The sequence below is a fragment of the Zalophus californianus genome, chromosome 12 (genome assembly GCF_009762305.2).
Source record: "Zalophus californianus isolate mZalCal1 chromosome 12, mZalCal1.pri.v2, whole genome shotgun sequence".
Classification (NCBI taxonomy): Eukaryota; Metazoa; Chordata; class Mammalia; order Carnivora; family Otariidae; genus Zalophus; species Zalophus californianus.
In genome coordinates, this window is record NC_045606.1 from 55,851,324 (window position 1) to 55,864,215 (window position 12,892).

General features: G+C 46.2%; 1 protein-coding gene across 7 annotated transcripts in view; it reads right to left on the reverse strand.

The window, feature by feature from the left end:
• Positions 1-12,892, reverse strand: part of GSDME (gasdermin E) — a 120,077-nt gene that overhangs the window by 41,425 nt on the left and 65,760 nt on the right. For all 7 annotated transcript variants that reach the window (XR_003516399.2, XM_027573505.2, XM_027573502.2 and 4 more), the window contains exons 5-8: positions 12,394-12,514; positions 7,639-7,800; positions 5,592-5,719; positions 3,597-3,792 (exon numbers count right to left, since the gene is read on the reverse strand). Coding sequence is in view for 6 of the 7 variants with exons in the window: in XM_027573505.2 (XP_027429306.2) it covers positions 3,597-3,792; positions 5,592-5,719; positions 7,639-7,800; positions 12,394-12,514 (607 nt within the window). In the remaining variant the exon portion in view is untranslated. The remainder of the gene's footprint in view (positions 1-3,596; positions 3,793-5,591; positions 5,720-7,638; positions 7,801-12,393; positions 12,515-12,892) is intronic.

Below are 12,892 nucleotides of genomic sequence, written 5' to 3' on the forward strand. Positions count from 1 at the left end.
GGCAACCCCTTTGGGTCCTCTCCCTCCTTGGGAGCTTTTTACTATCACTTTGCTATCGCTCAATAAGTTGCTCAATAAATCTTGCTTTGCTGCCCACCAAAGGAAGGAGGGGAGGGAGGGAAAGAAGAAAAGAAGAAAGAAAGAAAGAAGGAAGGAAGGAAGAAAAGAAAGAGAAGAGAAAAGAAGAAAAAGAAAAACTAATACTGGGGCACCTGGCTGGCCCAGTTGGTGGACCACGTGATTCTTGATCTCAGGGTCGTGAGTTAAAGCCTCATGTTGGGCATAAAGCTTATTACTTAAATAAAAATACAATTTAAAGAAAAATTAATACTGATCCTTCTCAAACTCTTGGAATCTCCTTTTTCAAGGCCAGTATTACCGTGATAACAAGACCAGACAAGGAGGCCACAAGAAAACTACAGACCAATATCCGTGATGAACATAGATGCAAAAGTCCTCAACAAAATATTCACAAGCTGACTTTAACAGTACATTAAAAGGCTCATACACCATGATCAAATGGGATTTATTCCAGGAATGCAAGGATGGCTGAACTTCCATAAATCAAGCAACATGATACACTGCAGTAACAAAATGAAGGATAAGAATCATATGATCATCTCAATAGATGCAGAAAAAGCATTTGACAAAATTCAACATCCATTTATGATATTTAAAAAAAGGTCAATAAAGTATAGAGACCATGTACTTCAACATAAAAAGGCTATATATGACAAGCCCAAAGCTAACATCATTAATGGTGAAAAGCAGAAAGCTTTTCCTCTAAGATCAGAAACAAGACAAGGATGCCCACTCTCACCACTTTTATTCAATATAGTATTAGGGTCCTAGCCAGAGCAATTAGGATAGAAAAGGAAATAAAACACATCCAAATTGGAAAGAAAGAAGTAAAACCGCCACTATTTATGGATAACATGATACTATATATAGGAAATAAAGTACCAAAAAACTATAAGAACAAATAAATTTAGACAAGTTACAGGATACAAAATCAATACACAAAACTCTGTTGTGTTTCTATATACTAATGAATAATCAGAAGAGAAACTAAGAAAATCCCACTTACAATTACATCAAAAAGAATAAAATACCTAGGAATAAATTTAACCAAGGAGGTAAAAGACCTCTACACGGAAAACTATAGGACGCTGATGAAAGAAATTGAAGAAGACACAAATAAATGGAAAAATAGTCTGTGTTCATGAATTGGAAGAATTAATATTGTTAAAATGTCCATACTACCCAAAGCAATGTACAGATTGGATGCCATCTGTATCAAAATTCCAATGGTATTTTTCACAGAAATAGAACGAACAAACCTAAAATTTGTATGGAACCACAAAAGACCCCAAATAGCCAAGGCAATCTTGAGAAAGAAGAACAAAGCTGGAGGCATCACATTGTCTTATTTCAAACTGTATTACAAAGCTATACTGATCAAAACAGTACAGTATTGGCATAAAAACAGACTGTAGATCAATGGAACAGAATAAAGAGCCCAGAATAAATGCAATTTATGACACAAAGCCAGAAATATACAATGGGGAGAAGACAGTCTCTTTAGTAAGCAGCACTGGGAAAACTGTACAGCCATATCAAAAGAATGATACTGGATCACTGTTTTACACCATACACAAAAACTAACTCAGATTTGAACATAAGCCCTGAAACCACAAAACTCCTAGAAGAAAACAACAAAGTTAATAAGCAACTTGAGACTGCATTTTCTGTCAGATCCAAAAAAAAAATCATATAACACTGGGTGTTATACACAAATAATGAATCATGGAACACTACATCAAAAACTAATGATGTAATGTACAGTGATTAACATAAAAAAAAGCTCATAGATACAGAGAACAGATTGAGGGTTTCCAGAAGGAGGAGGCAAGTGGGGGGGGGCGGTTGGGAAAGATGGAAATGAATGAGTGTGGTTAAAAGTACAAACTTCCAGCTATTAAAAAAGTGAAACATGAGCATGTTATGTACAGCATGATGTCTATCGTTAACAATACTGTATTGTATATTTGAAAGTTGCTAATAAATGTTAAAAATTCCCATAAAAATTTGTAAGAAAGAAAAATTTTAACTATGTATTAACTAGACATACTGTGATCATTTTACAATGTATACAAATATGAAATTGTGGTACATCTAAAACTAATATGATGTAAATTTTATCTCTTTTTAAAAGTTAGGCACTGTAGAGCTGGTAACTGGTTATTATTTAGAAAGCTGCAGACAGGACTCAAGGAGAGGCCATTTCCTGTTCCAGCATTTTCCCCAGGTTCTAAAGAGAGAAGACTGTTTTTATAAGAGGGAAAGGTCAACTCAGAAGGGCAGAGGATTAGCAGGAACACTATTGGAAGGGCTTTACAATGAAAGAGCTGATCTGACCTCTGCAGTGACCAACATGTAAATGAGATATCAATTCAGAGAGATGCAAGAGGGCATTGTTGGTTCAGAAATTGACTAGATATTTTCAGCTGCACTTAAAGATTCCACTACCCCCAAGCTTCCAGCTCAGAAACAGCAAATCTCATGTTATGGGTCAACTCCCACTCCACTTGGAAGCTCAAGTTATTATTATTTTTTTAAGATTTATTTATTTGACAGAGAGAGACACAGCGAGAGCAGGAACACAAGCAGGGGGTGTGCGAGAGGGAGAAGCAGGCTTCCCGCTGAGCAGGGACCCCCGACGTGGGACTCGATCCCAGGACTCTGGGATCATGACCTGAGCCGAAGGCAGCTGCTTAATGACTGAGCCACCCAGGCGCCCTATGATTAATTTTTTTAAAAAACTGAAGATCTGCTTGGCATCTATTCCTCTGTGGTGCTGGGGAGGAACCATGAATGCATCCTGAACTCAACACCTCAAATAATATCACTGGGAAGGGAAGTTGTGGGGAAAAGGATCCTGGGCTGATGGGCCAGGTCTTGCCTTTCCTTGAAGGAACTGAAAGCCTACACAGAGTGGCTACCTTCTGCTAACCCAGCCCCTCTGGCATGGTGAATTATGGATGGCAGTGGTAGAGGAGTGGCAGGGCGGGGTCCACGGGTAGGTGATAACTTCATGGCCATGCCCCTGGGAGGGCCATCTCAGGATCAGCGTAGAAGCTGTGTTGACTGGGCCCAGCATCCTAGTGCATCAGGATGCTCTCCACAGTCTCCCTACCCAAATGGCCACAAAGTGGCTAGTAAGTTTGTAAAGAGGATCAGAGGTACCAAAACACTAAGGGAGAGAACAGTTGTCAAATGAAAGCCACTGCCACGCAGCAGTGTCAAGGCTCAAGTGTGAACCGCAGGCTGTGTTTGAGGAGATGCCTTCCTTCCTGTGCTGCTGGGGGTGTGTGTCCGCAGACAGCCCTCCCCGAAGGAGGAGAGAGACATGCTCTCCGAGAGAATTGAAGAGGCTGGTGTCACACGAGTCTGACTTCATGGCAATCATAAAAGCTTCCTCAGCCTTCCACTTACCCTCCCTGTATTGCTGAAAGGGAGGAAACCACAGGTACCAAATCTTGCACAATAGTAAGCAAAGCAATTTCAAAGCAGCAACAGCATTTCTTTTTCCCTACCTGCTAGGGCACTGACCAAGAAGTAGGCCGTAGAAAAGAGCTTCTGGTTGCTGAGTGTATCCTTCAGACCTGGACACCCACCCTGTACTCCGTACCCCACCAAACATAGGAAAGCCATGACATCCTGCTGCTGTGGGGGCTTCAGCTCCCCCAGCATTGCCAGTGGGGGCGACAGGCCGGTGACCACATCCTCACACTGCAGGGAGAGGAGAAAAGAGACAGACATAGTAAAGCCAGAGGCCAAGCTGAGCCTCTATCCCACGACATGCAACCGCTTACCCTTCTGCTATCTCACAAGAAAAGCAAAACCCTGCATTCTTTTATTTTGAAATCACTAATCTCTCATAAGGAGAGCATAAACAGCCTTGCCAGGTACTATTCTTTCAAAGAGAGGGGAGGACAGATGCAGGGAACTATGGATAGAACCTTCCAGGACAAGGCAGGGTCTGTCGGGTTGTACCGGGGACCAGGAATAGGTGACTACATGCAGAACTAAGGAAGGGAACATAAAAGCATTGTCCCATCATGGTTCTCCAGTTTTTAACTTGGCACACCAGCCCCTAACCACATTCCCAGCTGGGCCAAGGCAGCCTCAGCCATCCACATTGGGCCTGCTGGGAGGTGGGTGGCCCTGCCAGTGAAGGCCACCTCAGCCAGCTCAGGACCACCTAGTGAGCTCGTATCCATTGTAACTCCACATCAGATGCATTAATAAACGCCAGCCCACACCACCTGAGCAGCTTGCTCCTGCACCTGACAGGGCAGTTGATGTTCTTTCCAAAGGGGACTGGTCTGAGATTTCCCTCTTGGAAGGAGCTATTTTAGGAAGTATAAATCAGTGGGCTTTTTGAAACATTTGTGTTCTCCCTGGGGCTAGCACACCCTTCTGTGAGCTTCACATCCTCCAGAACACCCCAGAACTCCTGGACTATTGGACTATTTTCAACAATTGCAGGTTCCATCACTGGTAGCTAAGGTCTTTTGGCACAATCCAATTGCAAGAGGAAAAAATAACTGAATGCTCTCTTGGAAACCATTAAGCATTGAATCAGAAAATCAGAGTTCAACAACTCTGAAAAATAGAATAACAAAAAAACCAAAATAAAAAGCTATCATATAAATCATCTTAATAGTGCCCCAGCCCCCTTAACAAAGGAGAGTACAAAGTCTGGCAGGTTGGCAGCTGGTGTGTCCGTCACCATTTGTACAAATAATAGTTAAGGAATTCAGCCTCCCCAGAAAATCCTTCTGCTACAAAACAGAAAAATATAAAGACCTGCTAATTTTAATCTATTCTAAATAGAATAAGTTGACTTACGGGACTCTACCATACAGCCCCCTTGTAGTGGGATGGAATCATGGCCCCTCAAATATATGTTCACCTGGAACTTCAGAGTATGACCTTATTTGGAGTAAGAATAAGAGTCTGCAGATATCATTGAGGTAAGGATCTCAAGATGAGATGCTCCTAGACTGGAGTGGGCCCTATATCCAATGGTGAGTGTCCTTTAAGAGAAAAGGGGAAGACACTGACACAGAGGACAGAGGCATGGGGAGACAGAGACTGGAGAAGTGTGGCCACAAGCCAAGGAGCATCAGGAGCCACCAGAAGCTGGAAGAGGCAGGGAAGGGTTCTCCACCGCCCACCTCCCCCGAGCCTGTGGGGGAAGCAGGGCCCTGCTGACTTCTGGCCTCCAGAACAGACTCTTAAGAGAATAAATTTCTGTTGTTCGAAGCCACAGAGTTTGTAGTAACTTGTTACAACAGCCCTTAGGGAACCAATCTACCCTTCGATTCCTGACATCAGCCACCTTTCTTCGGTTAGAACACTAAGGACCTGGGAGTAAGAAAAAAAGAAGCTTGAAGGTTTAAAGGAGGTGGGGACATTTCAAATACAATCTTATCCCAGCTCACGGCTTTATCCCAAGAGGTCTAGCCTGCCCACATCTCCCGGAAACCCAGGTGGAAACAGTCTCGAGAGGTCTCTGGTCTTACCACTTGCTCCAGGGCCACAAGTGACTCTTCGTCAGACAGGACCGCCTGGAGGACATCGCTCAGCGCTGTCTGCTGCTGTTCCGGCAACCCCGCAAAGGGATGGAAGTTCCTCTCCAAGAGCAGAGTGGCTGTGAGGGCACAGAGTGCGCCCCGCGTCAGGACCGCTGTGCGCACCTCCGGACGGGGGACTTCCCCGAGCAGGGCCAGTCGTGGAGCTCGAGTCGGGCCTCGAGCTGGCTACCGCCCTGCACATTTTCAATAACCAGAAACAAGGGGTCGAAAAGAGACAAGCGAGAGGGCCGCCCAGATCTGCTTCTGACTTCACTCTTGTTCTGATGACTCACTAAACATTAAGTCTATTTTCTGGAAAAGTCTGATCAATTATTTAGATCCCTCTTTAGCATGATTTCTAGAGAAGTAAGTTATCCAGGCTGAATTATTAACTATCAGTCAGTGCTTTTACAGGTCTCCATAGCCATGCAAATCCAAAGGCAATTATTTTCCACCTTCTTTCTTCTAATACCGTGCAGTTTTTTTATCCTTTAATATTAATGCTTGCTTCTCAAAGTCTGACACCCTGTTTTCATGGCAAACGCAGCCATTCCACTTTTCCCACTCATTATTCTTCACCCATCCTGGAGAACGGGCACACAGGCCCATCTGGCTAGGTTATGCACATCCTCTGCAGGATGCTTGAGGCTCTCTCCTTAAATCTTTTTTTTTTTTAAAGACACTGAAACACTTCTAGTAAATTAAGCCCAGTGGGGATTTAAAAGCAAGATTTGATAAACCACAGCTTTCATATGCAGGAATGCATACTAATACATAATGTACTACACCTCTGCTGATGGCAGATTCCAGCACACAGCTGTCAGCCCCATGGAGAGAAGAGGTCCCATCAGTCCCTGACATATTCAGAAACTTCCCTATGAACACAGCTGGGTCTTTGCCACGCCAGCCTAGAGAGAAGAGCTTTCCTGGTTGGTCTGAGGGCACACAGGCCAGGCTGTCCCCCCTCCTACTCCTGTTTCACAGGCCCAGCCATTGCACTCCACCCCAGGCTGACTGGAATGGCCAACGGACAGGGCGGACTGGTGGGAGAGGAGATGATAAGGAAGCTGCAGCCCACGACCCGTCTCGTCACTTCCCTGTAGCACAGTTCAAGGCTGCGGGGCCACTCTGCTGTGGTTCTAACCCACGGCAGTGCTGAAACGGCAGCTGGAAGTCACACCCAATCAGCCATCTCAAGGAAGCAGAGGATGGGGACGCCCATCTTAAGACTGGGCCTTCCTTGCCATTTCTTCCAACGCTGGCACTTTCGCTACAGAAACAGAAGCATCTTCTGGTTTGGGACTCACCAAAGCCCCACAGGTAAGAATCTTCTTCTCCTCCCAGCCAGACCATATTCGGAGCTGCTCCTAGCTCTTTTTACCAAGCTCTTTCCTGATTGTGTGTTTCACCTTTTCCTTGCCTGTTTCCTCTCCTGCCATATACTACGCTCCCCACCGCCCATAGCACCACGAGAAAAGCCCATTTTTTAAAACACAGCATGCTACGGGGAATAAAAGGAGCTGCTGCAGGCACGTCCCAGGTACTCCCCTCCTCCTCCCCGGATGCCATGGCACCGCAGTGCTTCAGTCCATGTGGACAGAGAGCCCCCAAGAGAGCATTTCGAAATGCTGACAAAGCCTTGCCTGTGTTGGCAGTGAAGGCTGGAATATCATGAAACATGCAAATTTGGGGTTCCCTCTCTTTGTTGCTGACTAGCTATTTTGAATGCAAGTCTTCTGTGGTTAAAATGAAAGAAAATGCCCTCTCAGTCCTCAGTCTTCCACCCCTTCCTCAAAACAGGGCACCTAAGACCTGAGGTTCCCTAAGATCCCGCTGAGGTGCATCCTGCTGAGTGGACGACGTCCAACTTGGAGGCACTGTCCTCTCTGTGCTCCACTAAGTCTCTAAAGAGTCCTCGCTCATGAAGGCCACATCACCTCTTGCAGTGCAGTGCAAGTAGCCATCAGCTCACCACACCCCACCCTGCTGGCAATACCTTGTGTTAAAACACTCAACGGCCAATCCAAGGCAGATGGTCCCTGCCCAGCATCTGGCATGTCCCCAAATGCAAACTCTTGAAAGGGCAGAGGGTCCATGAAGACAGAGCCACTTCTCTCAAGCTCGAAGCCACCATGCTTCCCTTGTAGGAGGCAGAATTCTGTAATGTGGGAGAAAAGGACAAGGCAGGCACAGGGTTAGCCAGGCCTTGTTAGCACACATCAGACCCAGCTTTACCTAATGGGGAAGGGGGGTGGAGGACACATGCACTCTGATCCCGTAAACCCACTTCCTACACGTTAGGCTATTTGATAAAAACTCAGCCTCTTCCCACAGTTACAGGAGAAATGGCTGTTCTCAACATAAAGCTCTCCAGTGTGTCCTCTGAAGAGGGAGGAAGCAGTCTTTGAAACGGAAGTATTTCCTTAGCCTGATTTGAACAAACAGCTAAATAACAAAATTCAACTACGTAAATGTTAAAGTGACACCATTTGGGGCCTGTGGTTTTGTTTTTAACAAAACCAAATATTACACAACTCATCATGTATGAAACAAAAAATTTAAATGTGATTAATAATTTTGATTTGATTGAACTGATAAAAGTATTACTGATAATATATTTAAGTATACGAGTGGTATGTAGTTGTATTTTTAAAGTCTTTTCATTAGTAAATCAAATAATACAGAATAAAGAATGTACTTCTGCAATTGTATGAATGAATCTTACAAACATGTTGAGTGGGAAAAAACAGACACAAATGAATACATTCTTCATGAATCTATACGAAGGCAAAACTAGTCTTTTTAAAACAGCTTATCTGTTTAGATATACTGACATATTTACAGACAGAACAATATAATGCCTAGGATTTGTTTCAAAATACTTGAGTAGGGTGGAGTGAGGTGGTAAAGTTACAGATGAAACATGAATCACCCTAGTTATTAAAGCTGGATGGCAGGTACATGGGAGTTCACTGTATTATCTCTACTTTTGAACATGTATGAAATTTTCCATAATAAAGTTTTTTAAATGTTTCCTTAAATACTTCCATAGTTAAGAACCCAACTAAGGTAACAGCTATTATGTAATAATAATGTCCTTAATAAGCCAAAACAGTAAGTGAACTTGTGAATTAGGGTTCTTTTTAAAATGTTTCTAATTGGGGCGCCTGGGTGGCTCAGTCATTAAGCGTCTGACTTCGGCTCAGGTCATCATCCCAGGATCCTGGGATCAAGCCCCGCATCGGGCTCCCTGCTAAGAGGGAAGCCTGCTTCTCCCTTTCCCACTCCCCCTGCTTGTGTTCCCTCTCTCTCTCTGCCAAATAAATAAAATCTTAAAAAATAATAAGATGCTTCTAATTAATAATTTGTGTACTTAAGCACAGGCTATAGAATAAAAATGTGGAAGGCATGAGGATTAGCACATATTTTTATTTGCTTGTGAGCACAAATGACATAAAAGATCAAATAGCTGTCTAAAGACGAAGGAAATAATCCATTTACTCACTCATGACCCACGCTCACTGGGCATCCAGAGCAGCCCTGGCTCACTTTGCCCTTTGCACCAGGCACTGAGGCAGATGAATGTGAACCAGCCCTCAGGTGATAACTTTGCTCTAGGACAGCCACCATGACTTTAACATCGTCTCAAATCCTGCCAAGAGCCGGGCAGGGCCGCCAACTGGTATTTTAGGAATCTCTGGCACCAGCTCCACTCTTGCCCGTACACATGCACGGGCCCCTGAAGACGCTGCCAATTCTTTCATTCTCTTCAGTGTCAGGCACTGTGCTAGGAGCCAGTGACACAAAGCAACTACAGTCCAGGCCTCGACAAGTATGTTACGAGTGGGGACAGAGGTAACATAGATGGTGTGGGAGGAGGTGGACAGGTCCCTGAAGCCAGAGTGAGAACTAGAAAAGGTTTCTTGGATGAAGCAGTGTCTAAGGAACCCCCTAAAGTTTCGGTAGGAATTAGGCAAAGAGGCAGAGAGCACGCAGGCCATCATAGAACTCAGGGATAAGAGGTGACAGGACTGTCCCCAGATGGGGTTAACTGGTGACAGCCGCAGCAGCTGGAGGTTAGGAGGAAGGCCGGACAAATCCTGGGGCTGGGTCACAACGCACCTGTCAAAGGGAGTCTTGGAAGGGTGTTTAAGCAGATATGTGAAGTGACCAAATTTTTATTCTTAAATAGTCACATTAGCTATACTGCTAAGATGGAACAGATGGGGAAAGGTTCGGAGAAGCAGGGGAGCCAATTAAGAGTGTGTGGTGGGACCCAGTAGGGAGATGCTTTCAGGGCCAACAGACCAGCCGAGGAGGGCACAGGCCCAGGCAGGGTGGGGAGCACAGGCTCCTGTCCACGGGGCATCCAATCAGAAGGACACGCTGAAAGGACAGTGGCATAATGCCTGATTATACAAAGCACAAGGCGAAAGTTCAAGACTATAAAGTGATGTTTCTGACTGGCTATAAGGAGGAGCTGTTGGTGAAGGAAGGGGTCGTGGCTGAGAGAATCTCTTGGTGAGGACAGGCCGCACAGGTGCCTCCCCCAAGGGACACAGAGGGAGTCAGCCTCTGCTTAAAGTTTCAGAGGACAAACAGGATTGTTGTCACGTGTATTTCCTCCCAAAAGGTGGGAGGAGACCAGGCAGCCTCTTAAGGGCCCTTCTGGCCCCTGCAGGTCTATGTTTATGAAGCCAGATCAGAATATTCTGTGGCAAGAGCAACAGAAAACACAGGAAAATGGGAAAAAAGCAGAACTGGCTTAAGAATTAGGCAGTGAGTCACATGCAATGTCAGCCCGGCCACCAGGCTGCACAGGCATGACAGTCGGCAGCAGGAAAGAGCAATGAAGCGGGGCTTCCTAGGCCAGGGCTTGCGGAGGGAGCCAGAAGAACCTCCAGAATTCCCCTCCCCGGGCACCTCTTCTCCACAGCACAAAGAGGAGTTTATTTTCAAAGACAGCAGAAGCCAGCCAAGATAAAAGGCTTGAAACTGAAATGCAAACAGGAGCCACACCGCACAAGGCTATGTCTTTCCAACCCCGTCTGAGAAAAGAGAGGTTCCCCGTGGGAGTGACAGGTGCCCCCGACAGGACTGCAAGGAGAGCAGGACACGGCCACCTCCTCGGAGAAACAGGGAGGGGTTCCCCGCAGGGGCCACAACCTTGACTAGCAGCCCCAGGCTGGTCCCCAGCCACCAAAGGTCCTCAGAGCACTCATGGGCAGCCTCGGGTGCAGACCAAGCTTTCAAGAGGCTTATAAAAGTGCCAGCCCATCTGGACAGGATAACCAGGCCTAAACATCTTAGTCTGGAGTCATGTACATGCATATGGTAACATGCTGATAACAAAAACCGGAGGGACAACTGAATCCTCTTAATAATCCTCTTAATCCCCACAGAAGTCTTCCAAAGAGACCAAATAAAATAATAATGCCGACGAAACAAATTTGGAACCATGGCCTAAAGCCTGTAGGTCATGATTCTTGATATTCCTGGTATTTCATGTGCCCCTGACCAACCTCTCCAGACCAGCTTCTTCAAACTGACACCCTCACTCTTCGTCACCTCCATGAAAGGCAGGCTGCTCCACTTGGGAAAAGAAAGAGGGAGTCTCTGCCACTGCATCCCATGTCTCACATGGCCCAGGAGCTTGTGACTGTCCCGTGGGGACAGTCCACATTCTGAGTGCCTGTAGTTGTGGCTCCGTGGCAGGGTGACCCCGCATGGGCCAAGTGCACACAAAAGGCTGACTCCTGGACAACTTTCTCCTCCCAACCCTCGCAGAGAACAAAGCGGGGGGAGCGGAGCAGGAGACCACAATAGATATGTGCATGGTCTATTATGGCACCCCTTTTAAAACTTTCTCATTATGGAAAAGGTGAAATGGCACAAGAATAGAGCAGTACAATAAACCTCCACATACCCACTGACCAGCTCTGACGATCGCTCTTTACCTCTCCGGCCCCGTGCACACACACATTACATTTCACCCAGATCATTTTTGAAGCAAACCACAGACGTGTTACCATTTCATCTGTGAAGACTTCAGTATAAATCTCTAAAAACGAAGACTCTTTTTTATAAACATAACTATGACATCACCATGCCTTAACAAGTCAATCATTATGTTACATTTATTCATTCCTGGCCCCCAGAAGTGGTCAGTTTTCTTGGGCTTGACACAACCTCCTCCCAGGACGAGCAGGAGGGAGGGGCCATAAGCATCTAAGATCCACAGACACGAGCAAAGCAAAAGCCCGTATTTTCTTCAAATGATGCAATGACCAGGATCTCCCAGCTTTGAACACTGGTGATCAGCAGAGCAAGGTCAAGTGTCATGTTTTTGGCTTCACACCGCGGGGGAAGGAAGGTGAGATGCCGCTGAGGACAGTAAGATTAAGAGTTGAGACGGAGTACGTAATAAACAACCACTGCGCCAGGCACTTGGTGTGCTCATCCAACTGTGACCACAGCTCCACGACGGAATGTCTCTCCCCCTCCAGACATGGGGAGTCAAGACTCAGTGACACCCACAACTTGCTTGAGGCCCCACAGGATGCCACGGCACCAGGGCTGAGACCCGGTCTTCTGATGGCACAGCCCACATTGCTGACCCTGTGCCATGCTGGTGAAAGCTCGCCCAGCCCGATGTCCTCCCAACGCAGCCCACCTGCCCCCGTTGTCCTGGGACACCCCCCGTGCTTCCCCTCTCTTTCCTCTAATACCCAGAGCGGAAGGCAGCACTCACCGAACTGGCCGTCCAGTTTCACATACAACTCGATGATGCCATAGGCGAGGGCGGTGGGAGCAGGGATCTCCAGCACCACATTGGTGTCCTTGATGATATTCCCATCCTCCTTTGTGGACACCTGTGAGTGAGAGTACATGATGCCATCTGTGTGCTCAGCCTCCCCCAGGCTTCTCTCTGCCTCCCCACCATGGTCGGCCTAGGGCCTTGAGCACGAGGGGCATTTGTCAAATGCCCAAGGGATGGAGTAGAAAAGAGAAGCCGGCCAGCAGACGTAAGGATTTTATCCTTGTGGGCCTCATGATGTAGTGCACACATTGGGAGTCAATGAGCAAACTTCAGTGGGGACACAAAAGCGGGATTCCAGAGTGTGGGCAACAGTGAGGCTAGGTCTATGGTACTGAATAAAGAAGATAAATAGGGTAACTTCTCACTTCTCTCACAGAGGATTAGGGTAACCACTTCAACATCCCGGACAATGATGAAAATCCAAACAATG